The sequence below is a fragment of the Pelophylax lessonae genome, assembly GCF_965119305.1.
Source record: "Pelophylax lessonae genome assembly, chromosome: 2".
NCBI lineage: Eukaryota > Metazoa > Chordata > Amphibia > Anura > Ranidae > Pelophylax > Pelophylax lessonae.
In genome coordinates, this window is record NC_138769.1 from 454,491,715 (window position 1) to 454,512,723 (window position 21,009).

A 21,009-nucleotide genomic window follows, 5' to 3' on the forward strand; every position below is an offset into this window, starting at 1 on the left:
CAACTGTGCAAGACTAAAGGTAAGGCTGAAGTTCAGCTTTGAAGCATGACATTTTTCTCTTTTGGGTGTTAAGATGGTGCTTTAGTTTTTAGCCTACAAGTAACAAGTAAAAGGCTTGCAGTACATAGTCTGGTATGATAAAGTAGATGAATACAATAATGGGTCAAAAACAATCTGTTTAAGATAATTTTATAAATCGTAACATGTATTTGATTTATCCCTGCTAGGGATATATTGTGATATATCAGTATGCATTAAAAATGAAATATTTTATGCTTTATTTGTAATACAATTTTTTATTATTGCTGCTATTATATTTATTTTAAAAAGGTATTCCCATCAGTAACACGCCAGGAGCCTGCCTTACCTACTATAATGAATGCCATTATAATTACTGATGTCACAGGCAACCATGGGAAGATAGCTTCATACTGTTTTTTTTCTGTTTCCCTGCTTTAAAAATGCCTTTAAAAAATGATTTTAAAAGAATGAAGTAAAGTGGGTTAGGACACATTTTTTTGTGTTTATATACAGCAGCTTATATTTTTTTTCTAGGGTCCTAGTGTGGGTGCATTAAGATAATGTATTTTAAGGTATTTAACCTGCTATAACAAATATATAAATGGGAAGCCGAGGTGTGGCCCCAGATGTTCAAACCAAAGGAAATTATGTAATATAGGGGGAACCTAGGGCCATAGAAGGCAGATATTGTAACTCCACTCAGTTTCATAGGGTCCAATACTCCATTAAAAAAAAAAAAAAATCTTTATTTAGGCATTGTGCAAGTACAAAGGCTGTTCCAGAACAGTAGTACCAGGCATTGAAAGACATCAACAATATATATGACTGACATAGGCGAATGGGCTCACACATGAACAATGTTCTTCCCAATACTGTTTAGCAATTAACATGCCAAGTAACATTTAAACAGAAATACACTAAGACACCGTACCCCACAAGTAACAAGGGTATGGCATAGATACCTTATGAAAATAACAAATGAGACCCAGTACTTTAATTCTGGAACTGAAGCTAAGGATGATGTCATTAAGTTGTACAATTTATATGTTTTAACATTAGAAATGTCTTCATTCCCTCAATTGGCAGGAAAGCAAGGAGTAATACCAAAACAAGGCTCAGTAATTTGAGGTCTCGAAGCTAAATGGGAACACTGATTTTACATGTGTTTTTTCCCCCATGTTTCAGACAGTGATTAAATATATAATTTATAATTATGGTAATTTGTTTTTGTATTTTTATACCATTTACATTTTGTACTGCATTTTTTTAAGTGTTATGTTGTTTCTGTTGTAGAATGTACACAAGCATGACCATCATATTGATTTCTCAGTGCCTGCGGTCCTGAAGAAGCGTTGAATTCCTGTGAAACGCATTGACCTGAGTTTTTATACACTACTGGGCGTTGTAATAGTTCCATTTTCAATGATTTGTATTGAAAATTTTACAAAATGCACATAGAAATCAGTTCAGAATAACAACGAGCAGTGGTAAATCAGTATCAAACAACAGCCAACACGGCCCTAGGAGACCAACACGGTAACAAAGTAAAGGTCTATACATAAGGTACCATGAGAGGCCGGCGTTTCTTTATTTTTGTCATTAGTTTTAGGCTAATATTGTGTACATTTCTTTGTCACTTTTTTTTATTTAATTAATAATAAAAACGTATTGTTTTATATATATAGCGTTGAACTGGATATTTATAAGGGTTACCACTGGGTGTCCATAAAGTCCCTTCTATAGTACATTATTTCCTTTGGCTTGCCCTTTAAAAACCATTGCATGGTTGATTAAGTTTATGTTAGAATATATTTTTATTTGATAAATTAATAAAAATGACATTTAATTAAAAGTGAAAACATAATTACACACTAATACATTCCCACCATGATTGGACCCAGTGACCATAAAAGGTTATAAGAATACATATATATATAATTTTACATGTTTATGTTTTGAAACTGACCACAAATCATCAAGCAATACGGACAGCAGAGATAATTAGCATGTGCAATTTCTGCTTTGCACATGCAAATGATGAAATATGAACAAATTGTGATGCTAGAACATACATATGGCTACTGCAGATTTTATTAAAAATTAAATATCAATTTTAAAATGGTTCTTATCATAAGATCCTCTTTCTGAGTAAAAATAATTGTATTTAACATTTTTATTAAATCTAAAGTGACATCTTTCTTGCCTAAAGTGTCCTTGTCACTAAACTGTCATACCATTAAAAAGATAGCAGTAAAAAGAGGAGACATAATACTTACCTTTTTGGCAGCCCATGTCTTAAAATACTTTGGTGAAGCTGCGCCCTAGCCACAGCAAGTATTCGGCAGGTTGAATGGGTAAAATAAATGGTTCCCCCACTCCACGCAGTGGGTTCTCCTGTTGGCTCGTATGTCCTGTAGCGGTGTACAAGGTGGTAGAAGGAACCACCACATGTGGCAGGTATACACACAACCAAAAGTGTTGAATACCTGGGATGGCTAAGGAGCAGCATTGCAGGTGCATTTCAAGACCTGGGCAGCTGGAAAAGTAGGTAACGTACTTCCTTCTTTAAGCAGGTTTTTTTCTCGGTGTTTTCAGTGTTTAGTCACAGGGTCACTTTAGGCAAGTATTTTGTGACTTGTTCTAGTAAACTATGTAGTTTGTAGTGTTCTATACATAAAATATAGTAAGAGAGCTCTATAAAACCTAACCTATAAAAAAATGAAACGTCTTGTGTATCGCTGATTTGTAATCATTCATCTTACAGCTTTTCTGTTTGACCCAACTGATGATACTGTGAAAGAGGAGATATCTGATACTGAATCTTCATTATCTGAGGATATATAGTGTTTATCTAAATCTTGTTTTTGCTTGCACTGCTGGTAGAATTGCAAAGCACTGTTATATTTCTTCTCAGAAAGGCCAAAGCAGTGATAAGATTCTATATTGTGACACCTGGAAAATAAATATATATATATATCAGTAGGAGGAAGTTGTTTTGTTAAAAATAACATATAGAGGCTTTTGGTAAATTACATTTTTGGTTAATACATTTATAAACTATTTGATAAAAAATATTTTAATGATCTGTATACAATTCTTAATTTACAAACATACATTTAATACATGATGCTTTTATGCCATAGTGTATGCTGGGATTTTAAAAAGAAAGCCCAACACTAGCTCTGCTCCTGTAGACTGTAACCATACATGGGACACCACCCCTACTGCAAGAAGAAGGGGTTTGTACCAAACTCACACCAGCCACCCGCTTGCTGATATGTTTATATAGCAACTGGAAGATTCTTAGCTTGAAAGTAACAATCATAAGCTGGGTATACACGTGTCATTTTTTTTTTTTGAACCAGGCGGTTGAATGAAAAAAAACTGACAGATCCCCGCATCAACCCAAATGATGAGTTATGCGGGGATCTCCCTCATGTCAGGCTATTGTAATCGGACAAGGAGGAATCCCCCCCCCCCCCACCAGAATACACACAGATCTGTGCTTGAAGCTACTGGCTGCAGGCGATGAACGAATGCAGGTTTTCCAGCATGACCGTTTGACAGAAGCCAGAAGTTAGACCAGCTTCTATTGAAGCTGAACCAGCCAAGTACACCCTGCTTAAATAGGAAGTAAACCCTCCTCTGTAACTTTACCTATAGGTAAGCCTATGATAAGGCTTACCTATAGGTACTGTAAATATCTCCAAAACATGCACCGTTTAGGAGATATTTACCTTACATGCAGCTAGTGATGTCACTGGCACATGCGCTCTGAAGGAACGGCCGCTGGTGCCGTTCCTTCAGAGTCCCGGCTCACCGCAGCTCCGGCCAATCAGATGGCCGGATGCCACGATCCCGGAAGACGGGCGACTGAAAATGTCGCCTGTCATAGAAGTGAGCGGGCAGCACGGCAGGGGCTCGTTCTAAGGTAAGCATTGCATAATGAGCTAGTATGCGATGCATATTAGCTCATTATGTGTTTCTCTTTCAGCGTGAAAAAAAAAAAAAAATTGAGTTTACAACCTCTTTAAAGTGGTTGTAAACTCAAATACCCAAAACTGATTTATCCTCCATGCTTTTACTATTTTACCAGTGCGATGTGTACATGTTTTTTTGTAATCATAAATATCTGTGCTCTGATTGATGATCACCTGTCCTCCCTCCTCTCTGCATCTCATTCTAAGGGAGCCAAGTGGGAGGGGCTGAGATTCCCTGCTCTCCCACGATTGGTACACTGAAACATTGTACCTTCAGGGGGAGAAGCAGCTTCAGAGAAACAGTACAGCCAATGAAGGCTGGAGGAGAGGAGAGGGGCGGGGAGGCAGGGGTGGTGAGGATATCATAACCTCACTGCACACATTGCACACATTGAAGCTGACAGGGAGAGAGGGAGGGGCAGTGGGGGAGATGCAGACATGCATAGGGGAAAGCTGCAATGACGGAGGCATCCATGATAAATGTGGTCAGCTCACAGAGGGAAAGTCAGGACCAGGCAGGATCAACCAAGTACTGTAGAAGACACAATGGGACAAATGACAATGCAAAAAGAACTATGCTATAGCTTGTGCCTGAAAGGGACAGGAGCATGATTTTTTTTTTGGGGGGGGGGGGGTTACAACCACTCTAAGATCTCTTTTTCTCAATGTAAACATAATTTTACAATGTAAAAATGTAGGCACCGCGCTTCTTCAGATGACCATAGACATTAGAGAGCCATGGTTTTGCAAACACTATCTGGCTGGCCTTCGACAGCCCCTCTGTCACCAGGTTTTTACACAAAGTGGAACTAAACCCTTCTTTTCTTCAGTCAAGGAAGCTACCATCTTAGCCTCTGTTAGGAATTGCTGTGGTGCTGCACATGTAATCAGCTATGACTGAAGGCATTTGATGGCTTGATAGTTTGGCTGACAGCTATCATGACCACATTAGTAACTGTAACAGTTATCATTAACAAACTGCCTTGATTGTAACTGTTTTGGAAAAAAGTTAAATTGGTGGGTTTAGTTCTGCTTTAAATCTGGATGTTTAGCTGTACTGAAGGTTTGTATTTATTGTTATGGAGAGGATGAGCAACAAGATTTCCAAACTTGTCTAAAGTTGGCCATACATGGATCAAAATTCAGCCAGGTCTTCTATCAATCAACTTGTGTACACCCAGCCTGTCCAAAACAATCAGTCCCGCCAGCTATAGCTGCCAACACTGATCATTGGATTCTGACGGTGGGGAAGGCTCCACACTGTCAGAATACATTACCACAGAGGGAAGGATTCCCCATCCAGATTGAATGTGTGGAGGGGGGAATGGGATCATTTTTTTTTTGTTCAACCCGATAGTTCAATTAAAAAAAAAAAAAGATCAATGTATGAGCTATTTCACTGACATTTTCTAGAGAGCAGACAACCAATGAATGTCTGTCTTGCCTCAGAAATCCAGCCATCTTATTTGAATGGTCACCTTTTCTCCAGTGACACATAAAAATCAGCTAAAATAAAAATTGTAAAAAGCAAAGACCTAATGTCTAGGGGTACATTACAGTAGAACTATAACAAGAACTTACACTACATCACTGGGATTTATTAAACACTTATTTTCATGTATTGGGGAAAATAAGGCGTGGAGAACACATATCAAGCCTATAGTTTTAAGGGCCAGTTCTCACTTCAATTTCTGTGTTCTGGAAGTGTTTCTGATGTGTGTTTTTGATGCGTTCTGGTGTGTGTTCTAGTGTGTGTTTTTCCCCTCTTTTTTTCTTTATCTAAATTGAGGACATATGCGTTCCAGAGTGTTTTTGATGTGTTTTTGTAGATGCGTGCCAAACAGAAAAAATGCATGTTCTATTTTTGCTGACTGCACTGCACTGCACTTCACTAGTGTGAACTAGAGCCACTGGAATCCATGTTAGACACTGTCCATGCCCATGCAGAATAAAAATGTAGCATCTGGTATAAACCATCCCTATAAGTGTCTATTATTCAAGGGATTTTTCACTGTATACTTTTTTTTAACCTTAATGCAGATGACACTTATAGGAGATTGCAGATACTATTGAGGCACATTTATATAGAAACTGAACACTTTTATAATTACTAGGATGAGTACTCTGTGATCAGGATTGACCAATATGAGGCTACAGACATCCACCAACTATACCAGAATACCACATAATAAAAAGGTAAATTTCCATACTCCTCTTTTCTGTGTGCCATCCTGTTTATACAGAAAACTCACACAATTCTTTAAAGAAAATAAAACTACAGTACACTGAATATGTTTATATACTGTACTAAGTAATGCTTAGCAATTATAATATAAATAAAACTTATACAACCTATATAAACTAATATATAAAAACTTACATTTTTCCATCACAAAAGCAAATCTGCAGCTTTGCTCCATTAACGCCAGTAATGACACCGGGAAGGAATGTGAGCGTAGATGGATTGGCCAAAGTCAGCACATGGTCACCGACACTGAGAATGTGTGGCCGGCTGAACTTCCCAAAAATCCACTCTATGTCTTGAGTGGTTGTTTTGCCATCTGACCATGAAATAACATACTTATGCCCGTCATCGGTATGCTTCAGTACTTCAGCTGAAATCATATACAGTTGTTATTAATAAGTGTGTTCACCTCCATTGTCCATGATCCTCAAACAATTTTAGGATTTACAGCCACCAATGAATTAAGTAGGTTTACTTATTGAGATTTATATGTGTTTACCAAAATGCTGGTCTATATGGGGCACAGGTAATAATGAAAACAAATACTTGCATCAGATGATTAGATGCCTTTTTAGAAACATCACTTTTATTCAAAAAGAAGTTCACCATTATTGATGCATCATTAATGAAAACCAGACTAAGAATGGAACATTGCTTTTCCCACACTGGCACTCAATCAGGGGACCATCAAAGAATACAATTTGACTAATTATACCTTAATCCAAAGATAATAAATATTGTTCTTTTACATTATTATAGCAAATTAAACATTTCCATATATGTTAAATCATTGCTTAGTTGACGCTACAGTGTAAATCGGGATTAAAGATCTTCAGAGAAACCTATCTGGCATCCACCTAACAACTGTACTTTTAATTTCTCCATCAGCCCATCCCCCACAGTCATTACCTCTGGTATCTCTTGACCCTCCCTCTTAGACTGTAAGCTCTAATGAGCAGGGCCCTCTGATTCCTACTGTATTAAAGTGTATTGTATTTGTACTGTCTACCCTCAAGTTGTAAAGCGTTACGTAAACTGTCGGTGCTATAAATCCTATATAATAATAATAGAGCAGCAGGTGCATTGCTCAGTTAGAGTTTTCTGAAAGCCTATATTTATACACTTTTCAATGACAATTAATAAGTATGTCCTAAACAAATAGATCTAGTAAAGCATCTACCAATGTGGTCTTCCAATACAGACAGGGGTTAATAGTAGCACATGAAACCCTGTAAATGGACAGAAGATGTAATCAGGCGTCCGGATATTTAAGTACACACTAATCAGCTGTGGGAACAGCTTTTAAATGATTAAATGATACAGATGGTTCTTATTGGCGGACATCTACAGTAGTGTCATCTGCCCCAGTAATTATCCAATGAATTAGTAACATACAGAAAAACATAAATATATTAATTTTCCTACTAGATGTAGAATTTTGCAATGTCACGTAAAAGTAACTTGTACCAAGAAAGTATGAGAGCTGCCATTGTTGACCCCTCCTTCAGAAAATACTAGTTTCCTCTAACTTTAAGTAGGCTTCACAATTCAATTGTTATAACAATAGAACAATAGGAAGCTGTTATAAAAAAGGATTTTGAAAATACTGTATAACTATTCACATTTGTGAAATAAAACTGTTTATAACATTTTCACTTAGATTGTAAACCTCAGACATAAAATATGAAGAAAGCATATCTCTCTAAAGTGTGTACTTGTCTCAATTAAACATGAAACACTTCTGACAAGTTTTCCTGAGACCAAGAGAAAAATGGTGACAGAGGAGGGAGCTCCAGCTGATTGACAGCCTAAGATCTTTTCTTGTGTGTTGTGTGTAGGGGGGGTGCCCCTTTCCTCCAATCAGCTTTCAGAGCTCTCCTCACTGAGCTCGGCAGACTGTAACTTCAGCTCTCCGACCCTTTTTTATGAACTCTCAGAAAAGGCTTTAAAATTCAGCACTTTGAATGAATATAGAGAAGAAAAGGCTGTAGGTAGACAGCTTTAACTTATGTAGGAGGCAAACCACTTCACTGGGTAAATAACACAAAATAATGACATATGGTACTGTGAAAAAGTTTTAGGCAGGTGTGAAGAAATTCTGTAAAGTAAGAACCCTTTAAAAAATACTGTATATACTTTCATTATTTATTTTTATCAATTTACAAAATGCAAAGTGAGCAGACAGAAGAAACATCTGTCTCAAATCAATATTTGGTGTGACAACCCTTTGGCTTCAAACCAGCATCAATTCTTACACTTGCACACAGTCAGGGATTTTGTATGATTACAGTCAGGTATATGATTCACCAATCATACCAAGCAGTGGCTAATGACCATCAATATGTAGGCTGAAATACAGTCATTAACTGAAACAGAAACAGCTGTATAGGATAAGGAACAGCCAAACTCTGCTGCCAAAGTGGAAGACCTGTGGAAGACCGTTTCATGTCACAGGTCATACACCATGGATACTACATTAGCAAGGTCTCACCCAGGCAAGGATTTCAAAGAACACTATGGTTTCAAAATTTGCTGTTCAAACTCTTTTGAAGAAGCACAAAGAAACAGGCAACGCTGAGGACCGTAGACACAGTGGTTGGCCAAAGAAACTTAATTCAGCAGATGGAGGACACATCATGCTTACTTCCCTTCAACACTGGAAGATGTCCAACAGTGGTGGAAACCAGTGGTACCCAGGTACACCGATCTACTGTCTGGAGGAGTCTGGCCAGATGTCACCTTCATGGAAGAACTGGGGCTAGAAAGTCATACCTTTGATATGGAAATAGGGCTAAGCGACTCAACTAAACATGAAATCATAGGAACTGCAGAAAAATGGCAGTAGGTGCTCTGGACTGATGAGTCAAAATGTTAAATATTTGGCTGTATCAGGAGGCAGCTTGTTCACCAGTTATTCTGCAGCAGGACAACGACCCCAAACACACAGCCAATGTCATTAAGAACTATCTTCAGCGTAAAGAAGAACAAGGAGTCCTGGAAGTGATAGTTTGGCCCCCATAGGGCCCTGATCTCAACATCATCCAGTCTGTCTGTGATTACATGCAGAGGCATAAGGATCTGAGGCAGCCTACAGCCACAAAAGATCAGTGGTTAATTCTCCAAGATGTATGGTACAACCTACCTACCAAATTCCTTAAAAAACGATGCACCTAGAAGAATTGACTTGATTTAGATTTATGTTCTGTTCATCTACTTTCCATTTTGCTAATTTATAAAAATAAACTTACACCTCTATTTAAGAAAGTATTCTTAATTTACATTTTCCACGCCTACCTAAAACTTTTGCGAAGTACTGTATGTCAATATACAGTATATTGACTTCTGCACAGTAGTGTAGGTACAAACTATGAGGGTGACTATATTTTCAACAATATGAATAGCAGCATCTTATGGGTCTTTTTTTGTACTTACTGCTTTATGCTGCATTTCTTATGGGGTTTTTTATATACTTTGTGCTACTATATCTTATTGCTATATGATTATTTGTACTAAAATCAATAAAAACCTATTTTAGAAAAGAAAAAAAAAAATTAGTTCTCTGGTGTCATACTAATCCAATGCTTTTACTTTTACTTTCTTGAATTGCAGACTTCCTCCAGATCAGTTTATCAAAAGCCAGGCAACTGAATTTACATATGAGGTCAGCAGTGCCTGTCTCCATGCCTAAAGATTTCCTTTAAAAGTAAAATCGACATTAATGTGAAGTAATCAATCACTTTCCTGGATAATCATCTATATATCTCAAGTATCAGCAGGGACAAAATTAAACAATGAAGTAATGTTCCATCTATGTATTGTGGAAATGTTTAAAAGTGGGGGCTGCAGAAACCAGTATATAGGGGGGGGGGGGCAAAGTTTATATTAACCAGCCAGTGGCTAGGGCACATCTTATTTGTAACTACATTGAGATGAAATTCAATATTTTATTCATGACATGTCATAAGAAAAGGCCCTCCTTAAGGATCATGTAAGACTCAAAATAAATAGTACAGAAGTACAGCCAAAACTAGAGGAGTTTAGAAGCTGTGGAGTTTAGAGGCAGATAAAAAAAATAACTTAGGCATTCAGGAGAGGAGCTTTTCAGCATAAAAAAATGCCTGACGTATCTAAATGCAGGTAAATGCGTGCAAACGCATCTAAATGCACATTAATGCTAGGCGCTTTTAGCTCTTGAGCATTTTTTCATTTGAATAAATTAATATTCTGGCCAATTAAATGAATAAACGCCCAAGTGCTTGATGAAATCTAAACGTGGTTGGAAAATGTGGCTTCCCAGATAGCAAGAATAGCAAATTTGTGGTAGTGTTGAATTGTAAGTCTGTTAACTTGCTAAACATTTTCACTGGCAAGTTATACACTTGCAGAGCACTTGAAGCACAATTTATAGTTGACACTTTTCCAATTTGTAGCAAATTTGTGTGGCAAGTCTCTAGCAAGAGCAAAGTTGTAGTGGTGAGTCTACAGCAAGAGCTCCGCAAGTCACAGTGACCCCTGTGGTGGGATGACTATTGCACAACATAACTGAACCAGAACTTGCAGCAGACATGCAGAATGTTTGCACAGAGAGTTGATCTGAAGTCATGCAATGCTGACTTGCTGCAATTGTGCAACAAACTTGTGATGCCTTGCAAGTCTAGCAATAGCTTAGCAAGTCATTTTTAAACTTGCAGCACAATTGCTTGCTAACTGGGTTAGGAGTATTTTTGCAGCTGCTTTTCTCTTGCCAACAGAAAAAAATATTTAGAAGAGCCCCAGTGTGCATGCGGCCTTAACCACTTGCTGACTGCCCCACAACTATTTACGGCGGCAGTCAGCCCCTCACAGGCAAAGTGACGTAGGGCTACGTCGCTAGCCTTTGAGGCTCTAGGGGGCGAGCGCGCGCCGCCGGAGGCGCGCTCCCGCCCCCGCTCGCTCCCTAACAGGACCCGATGTCTGCCGGTCACTCGTGATCGTCCTGTACAGATGGAGAAAGGCAGGCGGCTAATGTAAACAAAGCCGCCTGTCATTCTCCCCTGTGTAAGTGCAGAGATCATACGGTCCTGCTATGTAGGATCGTATATCTCTGCAGTTACACAAACAGCCACATCCCATAACAGTTAGAAGCACGCCCCTAGGGACACACTTAACCCCTCCTTCTCCAATAAAGTTAACCCCTTCCTTGCCAGTGTCATTTTTACAGTAACAGTGCATATGTATAGCACTGATTACTGTAGTAATGTCACTGGTACCCCCAAAAGTGTCAAAAATGTCAGTCAGGGGTCCGATCTGTCCGCCGCAATGTCGCAGTCCCGCAAAAAAAATCGCAGTTTGCCGCCATTACTCGTTAAAAAAAAAACTATAAAAATGAATAAAAGCGATAACTTTTGCGCAAACCAATCAAAATACGCTTATTGCGATTTTTTTTACCAAACATATGTAGCAGAAAAAAAAAATTGGCCTAAAATGTTAAAAAATGTTGATTTTTAAATTTTTTTGGGGGGGAATTTCATATAAAAAAATGTGAAAAATATTGATATTTTTGCTTAATTAAAATTAAAAGTTATTGTTTAAAATTGTCGCTCTTTTTTTGTTTATAGCGCATGATCAAAAAATCGCACAGGCGAGCAAATACCACCAAAAGAAAGCTCTGTTTGTGGGAAAAAAAGGATGTCAATTTCATTTGGGTATAGCGTTGCACGACCGCGCAATTGTTTGTTAAAGTCACGCAGTGCCAAATCGCAAAATAGGGCCTGGTCAGGAAGAGGGTAAAATCTTCCGGGGCTTAAGTGGTTAATTAATGTGTGATGAAACATCTATTATCACATAAAACAGATACTACAGTACACCCACTTACCAATGAACTAACACACATTCTAATACCACAACTGGTTAAAGACACACACATAGGTAATTATAGAAAACAGAGGGAGTTTCTTCACCAAATAAAAATAACAGACAAATACTAATGTGGACCCTGTTCATTAAAGTCACCAACCTAAGCTTAGATATTCCTGTTTAGAACATGGCCTAATATTTATCAATCATAAATATTTGTCTTACCTAAATGAAACGTGCCAGTCTCGTCATTCCTGGCAACGACTGGCTGCCCAACCCATCGCCCTTGGCATTGCAAGATGTATGCAGTAGTACGCTCATACTTGTCAGGACTTATCAGGTAAACTTGTTCTCTTGGAGCGATTTCTTCACTATCATCATAGTATTGTATCTAATAATAACATAAGTATTAAACGACATTTAATTTTAAAATACAGTTTTATTGAGGACAAAAATAAACAAAAAAAAACTTTCACCCTTACTTAACCACATACATTATAAAAGCTTTAGTGAACATATTGGCAGAGTTTCATCCAGTAATTCTGTGTAGGTATATAAACATACTATTGTAGCACACTTCGTTGGTGATAAAAATAATTGAGAGGTTGTGTCTTTACTATATTTACATGCTTTAGTTCAAGTAATGTACTAGTGTAATTGGTAACATATGTATGCTTGCATTTGGACTCTTGCCCTGTTAGTTGTCACTTTTGTAGAAAGTTGGAATATTTGGTTTTGTCTCTACAAGCATATCATGCAGGCAGCTTTCTGCATTCTGTTTAAAAGGAGTAAGCTGCAAAATATTTGTATGTCATAGGAATAAAATTGTTGCACATTATGAGAACTTTTGAACCTGTTTGTAATAAAGCCCATTGTGGTGAAAAGAGTGCATGGTGTCACTTTTGGCCTTACCGCCACTTTAAGATCAGAAGTACATCTCACAATAACTCCCGGACAGTAGCTTTCAGGAAGCAAAGGGTGTGGTCCAATCACATGGTCACCTTCCTATAAGTACAATGAAATTTAGGTAGGTTACATTTTACAATGTATTAGTAATGCCATTATATGTGATAATAATTCAATGCCAATAGAAAAAAAAATGTGAAATGTAATACATGATTGTTTGGAGTAAGTTTATGTTTCCATTGATAGTAGGCAATGTTTACAAAATCCTGCCAGCTCAAGAATACCTATACAAACTTGAGGACATTTTCTGGGGAATTGCAAGTCTAGTTAATTTAATGTGAAGAGAAACATACACATATTGTCAAAGGTATTGGGATGCCTGTCTTTACATGCACATGAACTTTAATGGCATCCCAGTCTTAGTCTGTAGGGTTCAAAATTGAGTTGGCCCACACTGTGCAGATTCAACTCTTCTGGGAAGGCTGTCCACAAGGTTTAGGAATGTGTCTATTGAAATGTTTGACCATTCTTCTAGAAGCGCATTTGTGAGGCCAGGCACTTATGTTGGACAAGAAGGCCTGGCTCGCAGTCTCTGCTCTAATTCATCCCAAAGGTGTTCTATCAGGTTGAGGTCAGGACTCTGTGCAGACCAGTTAGGTTCCTCCACCCCAAACTCACTCATCTATGTCTTTATGGACCTTGCTTTGTGCACTGGTGCGCAGTCATGTTGGAACAGGAAGGGGCCATACCCAAACTGTTCCCACAAAGTTTGGAGCAAGAAACTGTCCAAAATGTCTTGGTATGCTGACCCCTTAAGAGTTCCCTTCACTGGAACTAAGGGCCAAGCCCAACCCCTGAAAAACAACCCCACAACATAGGCCCTACTCCACCAAGTGATTTGGTCTCTGGTTCTAAAAAAAATACCAGAGCATGACTTGGCCAACTAGATTTATAACTCAAGGAAATGATCCCTCAATAATTTACTACAGAGGTTCTTTTCACAAAATTGTTATGTGAACATGCTGAAAACAAATGTGATCAAAAAATTTGAATAAAGTGCAAAAATAATCTGCAAAAATTGTCAATTTGAAAAACAAAAGAATAATTTCATCATTTCTTTAGCAGATCTACTGGCGCATCAGTCAAAATGTTAACTTCCATTACTTAAAATGTTAACTCTCATAGTGTACTTTAGTTTGTGTCTTTTTTGTAATATGCTTGACTCTATGGCTGTGCAACTTTATGTTACTTTCACTGTATCACTATCAATATTTTGTAAAATTGACGGACATTCATTCATAAAATGAAAACGAATACAGGTAATTGCAACAGATACACTATATAATATTTTGCTGTTTTACTGTAAGATTACTAATGATTGCTTATTGAATTGTTGCACCCTTCCCTGTAAGCTTTATCATTTGAGCACATTGTTTCTTTTATTCCGTGATATATGTCCTGATGTACTGTATGCAGGCTTATACTGCCTTACAATTGTGCAAGGAAATCCACCTTTAGGTCCCAAGTTTGTGGGGCAAAAATAGAAATAAAACCAACGAGTGGGGGTCATGCTGCGATTGATAGCTCCCTAGGCTGCCAATTACACAGCCTGGCCTGCTCTCTGTGATCGCAGCCCACCCACTTATGTAATGAAAGGCCTACTTGGTGTCACTGCTTCCATTGCTGGGAGAAAGTGAAGTCTTTTGCCTACCCTCCTCTATACCGCTTGCTGCAGACTGCAACTTCTGTGAACCAAGATCTCGTACAAAATGTTTGTATGAAATTTGTCAAAAAGAGGAGATACTAATAGAGTGGAGCATTGCTGTCATTCAGCTTATATAAAGAACTGTAGGATGTATCAAACCAGGTATTTCTTGAATTACACAAACAAAGCTTTCTGTGAGTGAAGAAAAGATTGTGCTCATTTAACAGGGCAAATTATATTGAGGTGGCCCAGCCAAATGCAATGTGTTTGTAATAAAAGATCTGACCCCTGCATAAGGTGTAAGGTATGGCTTAGGTTACATATTCCTGACTGATGCATTCTGTAAACTGGGCTGTAAGAGACTTTCAGATGGACCCAAACAGGCGTTGGCGCGCATGCCCAGGCACATTAGTGTGTGCACAGGAAGAAATGTGCCTGTGCGCATGCGCGAATGTGCGCATTCGCACACACGCGCACGCATTGGCACCAAACGGCCTATTTAAACTGAGCAGTGACAGGAGCACATTGCTGAGTGGTCTTTCAGCTTGTTCCTGTTTACTTGTGCCCTGACCTGCTTCTGGTTTACCTGTGCTGACTCGGCTTGTCTGACTCTCCTTTGGATTCCTGCCTGCCTACCTGTGACCCCTGGCCTGTGATTGACCTTGCTCCTGCCATATGCCTTTGTAACTCGCTGCCAAATTGTGTACCAACTTCAGCTATCCTGACACTGCTTCCGTCTCATGTTCCTGTACCCGCGCTGCCTGGCTGTTGACGACTCCTTGGCTTGTGCTACGCTCCTGACTGCTCATCCAGCATCACAGAGTTCCAGTTCCAGGTGCTCATCCGGTGATCCACTGCTATTGGTCCCCTGCCAAAGCGCAGCCAGTGCCACCTGCTATACTGGCCCTTGTGCCACTCTGTGCCCCACACCGCCTATCATCTCAACCAGGGGTGTTGGACAGGAGGTGCAAGAGAAGAACCCTCTACAGCTCGATCTCCACCAGGTACGTGAGCTGTCCATTTCAAACTTCAAAAGTGTTTATTGTCTCGGTTGCTGGTTGATAAGTAGTCACCAAATGTTTTAAAGAAGGTAGCCTCACAAAAAAAAAAAAAGCATATGTAATAAAAGGATTTTTCAAAATATTAGGTCCTAATGCTTTTAAGTGTCTCTTGTAGGTATGTAATTACAGAGTATTTTGTGGGTACAAGGGCAGTGTCTAACATGTGCAGTAAGTACTGTGAGAAGGCTCAGACTCTCTTTAACTATGGCTCTCTAAACCATGCCTAGTATACAATCTTTTATAGCCAGGCCCAATGTTTACTGTGGCATGTATAGCACACCAGGCAGTTAGCGCTTATACTCTCCATATCTGACTCTTTGTACGCTATGCACAAAAGCATTCCTGACTCTTTTACATAATAAAATTTAAGTACAGATACTAATACTGCAATATACTTCACAGTCTCTTTTATCTGCATTACAATGGTGTATAGTTACCAGCCTGCAATTTATTGAAAAATACTAAAATATGCATTATACAACAGTTTAAATCTCTTCCATCAAGGATGCTTTTAGTCCATTATTCTAAACACTGACACAAGAGATGCAAGGTAACATTAAAAGTCCCTACAGAGTGGAAAATGGCTGAATCATTATCCCAAATGTTCCTGTTATCACAAAGAAAATTATTTAAAATTCCACTGATGGATTTTTTAGGTATTTTTCTTTTACTTTACAAGGATATTATATAGAGAGCATTGCAAGATGGATTGACATTATAACTTTACATAAAACAAATGGTAAAAAGGTGAAAAATAAGTCTAAAATATACACCGGAAGGTACACATAATTTTATATATACACATAACAAAGTAAGCTGATTCCAAGTCAATGAAGAATTTGGATGCTTCATGGATTCAGGTTATTGGCAACTCATAGATAGGAGTACAAATCAGCTAATAGGATCAGCTATGGAGTATATGGAGGTCGCAGTAAGGATTCTGGTCCTCTAGTGTACAAGCATGTGCAGGGGACTATTAGGTTGGGGGGGGGTGCCTGTTAGTGGAGGGCTGAAGATGGGTGACTGTCAGTGTGGGCACCTAGCTATTAGGAAGGGTGAAGGTGAGTGGTTGTGTGTGTGTGTGTGTGGGGGCGGGGGGGGGGGGGTCGCAGATATAATGGTAATACCCTTTATTTAAAAATAAAAGATTAGGAACACTTTTCAATAATTTAAAGCCATGTATGGTATAAAATCACTGACTGTTTTGCCAGTTTTATTGTTTACAGCCAAACATGTTTTTGAATTTTAGCAGTGATTTGCTTCCACCTCCACAATGTTTGATTCTTTGATTCTTCAATGAATATTTTTTTTAAAGCCTTTCACCATTATTCCTGTAAAAGGGTATGGCCAATGGGTCTTCAATCAGCCCAATGAGGAGCATCTGATGTCAGTGACATATAAGTGTAGAAAGGAAATAGCTGTAAAAGGGTCTAATTTACAAGAGCAGTGGGACATACATACAGTGGGTATAAAAAAATAAATAAATAAATTTGTTGCTTTGCAACCTGAAATTAGGACAGACACATTTCTTGTTTTATCCAGCTGTATTTACTAGTGCAGCTTATAACATCCAAGTGAAAAATATAACAGCAACATGTCAGACAAAATGGAAACAAAAAACAAAAAAAAAAAAACCGAACCACTGAGTTGGAAAAAGGATCACCCCCTTATGTCAGTATCTTGTTGGACCACGTTTTGCTTTAATTACAGCCTTTAGTCTGTTGGGATATGTTTCTACTACCTTTGCACATCTAGACTTTGCAATATTTGCCCACTCTTCTTTGAAAAACTGCTCAAGTTCAGTTAAATTTGATGGTGACCGTTTGTAGACTGCAGTCTTCAAGTCATTCCACAGATTTTCAATGGGGTTTAAAGTGATACTACAGTCTCAGTTTTAGTTTTTAGTTAAAAATAACAAATATGTCATACTTACCTGCCCTGTGAAGTGGATTGGCACAGAGCAGCCCAGATCCTCCTCTTCTCGGGTCCCTTACCAGTGCTCCTGGCTCCTCCCTCCTGTTAAGTGCCCCTATAGCAGGCAGCTTGCTATGGGGGCACCCGAGCTGGGCCACAGCTCCCTGTGCTCATCCAGACATGGAGCCATGGCTCGTCCCCGCCAGCTTTCTCTGCTCATTGGCTGACTGACTTTGATTGACAGCAGTGGGAGCAAATGGCACCACACTGCTGTCTCAGCCAATGAGGAGGAGAGGAGGAGTCCCAGGCAGCCGGACACATCTGCAACATCACTGGATCTAAATGGACTTAAAATATTAGAGGGGCTGAGGGGTGCTGCTGCACACAGAAGGATTTCTATCTTAATACACAGAATGTATTATGATAAAAATTCTTCTGCCTTTACAACCACTTTAAGTCTGGGCCGACTAGGCCATGCAAGGACATTCACCTTTTTCTCCTTCAAGCACAGTGTGGTTATTATTGCGTGCTTTGGGCTATTGTCATGTTGGAAGGTAAACCTTCTTCCCATTGACAACTTTCTGGCAGAGGGCAGCAGATTTTTCTCAAAAATTTGATGGAATTTTCTCCCATCCATTTTTCTTCTATTCTGACAAGTGCTCCAGTTAGTTGTCAAGCTGCTGCAGAGAAACACCCCCATAACAGGGTATTACCACCGCAATGCTTTACTGTAGGAATTATGTTATTCAGATTGTGAGCTGTGATGGATTTCCTCCAGACATATCATTTTGTGTGGAGGCCAAATAATTCAATTTTAGTCTCATCTGACCACCTTAAATGCACCGTGGAGATTCTGAGGCCACATGGAAAAAGGTGTTATGGTCAGATGAGACTAAAATTTAATTATTTGACCTGAACACCAAACGATATGTCTGGTGGAAATCCAATACAGCTCACTTGCCTGCACCAATTCCACTTCCAGATACACTGTGTAGTAGCCTGTAGACTCTGTTTCCCTACACCTTACTTCCTGACATGCACTATGTAGACTCTCCGAACATTTTGCCTTTCCCCTCCTAGCTTTCTAACAAGTTCCATGCAGATTGTCTGTGGACTCTGCTACTTTCTCATTTATTCTTCTCATTAAAGAAGAAGTTTCACCAGAACTTAAAATATGTGTTTGATGCCCCAGGGAACCAAGTGCCTGTAGCCCTTTGTACCATTCAGATATATGCTGTGGTTGAAATATCTGTTTGTGCTGACTATAGCTACACCCCAGGCTGAAGCCCAATATATGGGTGTTCCTATGAGGTAGGTGCAGCCAGCACTCTGAACACTGTCCCCATGCTCGTACATGTCTGGCGCAGGTGCAATGACAAGGGTCTGCTAAGAGAAAGGGAAAATGTATACTTCTGGTTTGCTTTTAGCTTTAGTGTAAAACAAAGCTATACTGAGGTCAGTAGTACAGATCAATGAAACCGTAACATGCACAACTACAGGGCAATGGGATTTTCCTAATCTGGTCACTAGCAGTGGTGACAGCTCAGTTTGCAGCAGGTGGTGAGAAGATAAAGGGATACAGTGGAAGCCGGTACTCTGAGGTAAAGCTTGCATCTGATTTTCAGCAAGTTCTCTAGGATCCAGGCTTGCAGTAATAAGAGTTCCCCTGCACTCATGACAGCAAAGGATCAGTCAGCACTGGAGGGGCTGTGTGATTAATCTACCGCCAGTGCTGACTGATCGCTGTGAGCTGCATTTACTATTCTCATTCATGTATTTCATGTTGATCCCTCCCCTTGCGGTGCATGAGTGGCATCATTCAGGACAGTAGTTGGAGGGGTCAACACAGAATACATGAAGAGCCTAAGTAAATGCTTATGCATTCCATGCTTACCCCCTCCCCTTACCCGCTGCCAGTGTATAGGTAATGAGCGCTATCAATCAGCGCTCATTACAGATTTGTATCCCTGTGAGCAGCGTGGTTGAACAGCAGTGCGGGTATGGAGGCCCGCTGTCTGACCATGCAGCTCAGCATCAACACCATGTAGAAACACAGGACAAAGTGCTACAGGCACTTTGTGCCCTGGGAAACATGATTATGAGACCATGCAGGAGTTCTGGAGTCAGGAAGTCATCTTCCCTACCTGTCTTTGCTGCATTTGCTATAGGAGTGTTATTCAGTATATATCACCTTACATATGATGTATAGCAAATATAGAATCGTTTATTGCATATATATTCAACTTTTGTTTTCATGTTAAAAATCAAAATATGATGTACAACATGTTCACTATTTTGCTTACTACAATAAACCTTTACTGTAGAAAGGGAATCCTTTCCACAGGAAGTTAAACTTCTGTGCTAACAGGAAGTCCTCTTTGTATAGCTATATTTTGTTTAGATTTTTTTCAGCACATACAGTATATATAAAATATGTTGTTTTTTTTTTTTTAGATTTGTAGCTTCTCTCACAAAGTCCTAGTTTTTATCGTACATTTTAATTGCTTTTCATGTTTTTGAATGTCTTTGAAAAATAAATACAACACACATGCCAACACAACACATATTAACCTTGACAGCACAAATAGGTAATCACAGAATTTCCTGAGATCTGGTATATTCTCTGTACAAAGAAAGATGAAAATATATATAAAGAGAGAAAGAGAGAGTGAGAGAGAGAACAGAGATATGTAGACAATTACTTTTCTCTCTCTCTACAAAAACTATGCCACACTTGCAGGCAATACTGTGACTCTATTTGTATATATGCTGCAAAAAGCTTAAATCCTTTTTCAAGGACATTCACAAGACTAAGCAATTATGACACAAGTAATCTTAAAAGGAGTATGGCCTTTCCGAGAACAAAAGTATCTCAGCAAGAAATGTGCTGAACACTCACAGCACTTGTGCTCACAATCTATAGATTTGTACTTCGTTCATCTTTTCATTAAAGACTGCATAAATCCAGTCAATTATATTAGGTTACTGCTTAAATTGTCACTTAATTTACCATTACATGTTTGTATAAAAGTGTAACTAAAGGCACTTTCAAAGAGGTATTTCGATCAGGTGGCCAATCAAGAGGCCAAAAACCTGGCACCCATGGAAAAACCAGGGAGAAGATGACGTCCTGACGAAGCGTGCGTCACGCACGCGAAACGCGTTGACGTCACACGCTGGCCCCGCACAACCCGGAAGAGCCACCAATGCGCTCCAACTCATACTCACGGCGCGGAAGTTCAGTCTCAAACCTGGAACACGCCGTCCCCACGAGGTTGGCTGGAGCCGCAGCTAGATGCCGGGCCCTTACCAAGACGCTACCCAGAAAAAACGAGCAGAAGG

At 39.1% G+C, this 21,009-nt stretch overlaps 1 protein-coding gene across 1 annotated transcript in view; it reads right to left on the reverse strand.

Annotated features, from left to right (window-relative positions):
• Positions 1-2,774: 2,774 nt before the first annotated feature.
• Positions 2,775-21,009, reverse strand: part of VWA3B (von Willebrand factor A domain containing 3B) — a gene marked incomplete at its 3' end in the record, with an annotated part of 264,070 nt that continues 245,835 nt past the window's right edge. Inside the window, exons 31-34 of the mRNA XM_082245271.1 lie at positions 12,994-13,086; positions 12,307-12,472; positions 6,382-6,616; positions 2,775-2,973 (exon numbers count right to left, since the gene is read on the reverse strand). Of these exons, the coding sequence (XP_082101397.1) occupies positions 2,775-2,973; positions 6,382-6,616; positions 12,307-12,472; positions 12,994-13,086 (693 nt within the window). The remainder of the gene's footprint in view (positions 2,974-6,381; positions 6,617-12,306; positions 12,473-12,993; positions 13,087-21,009) is intronic.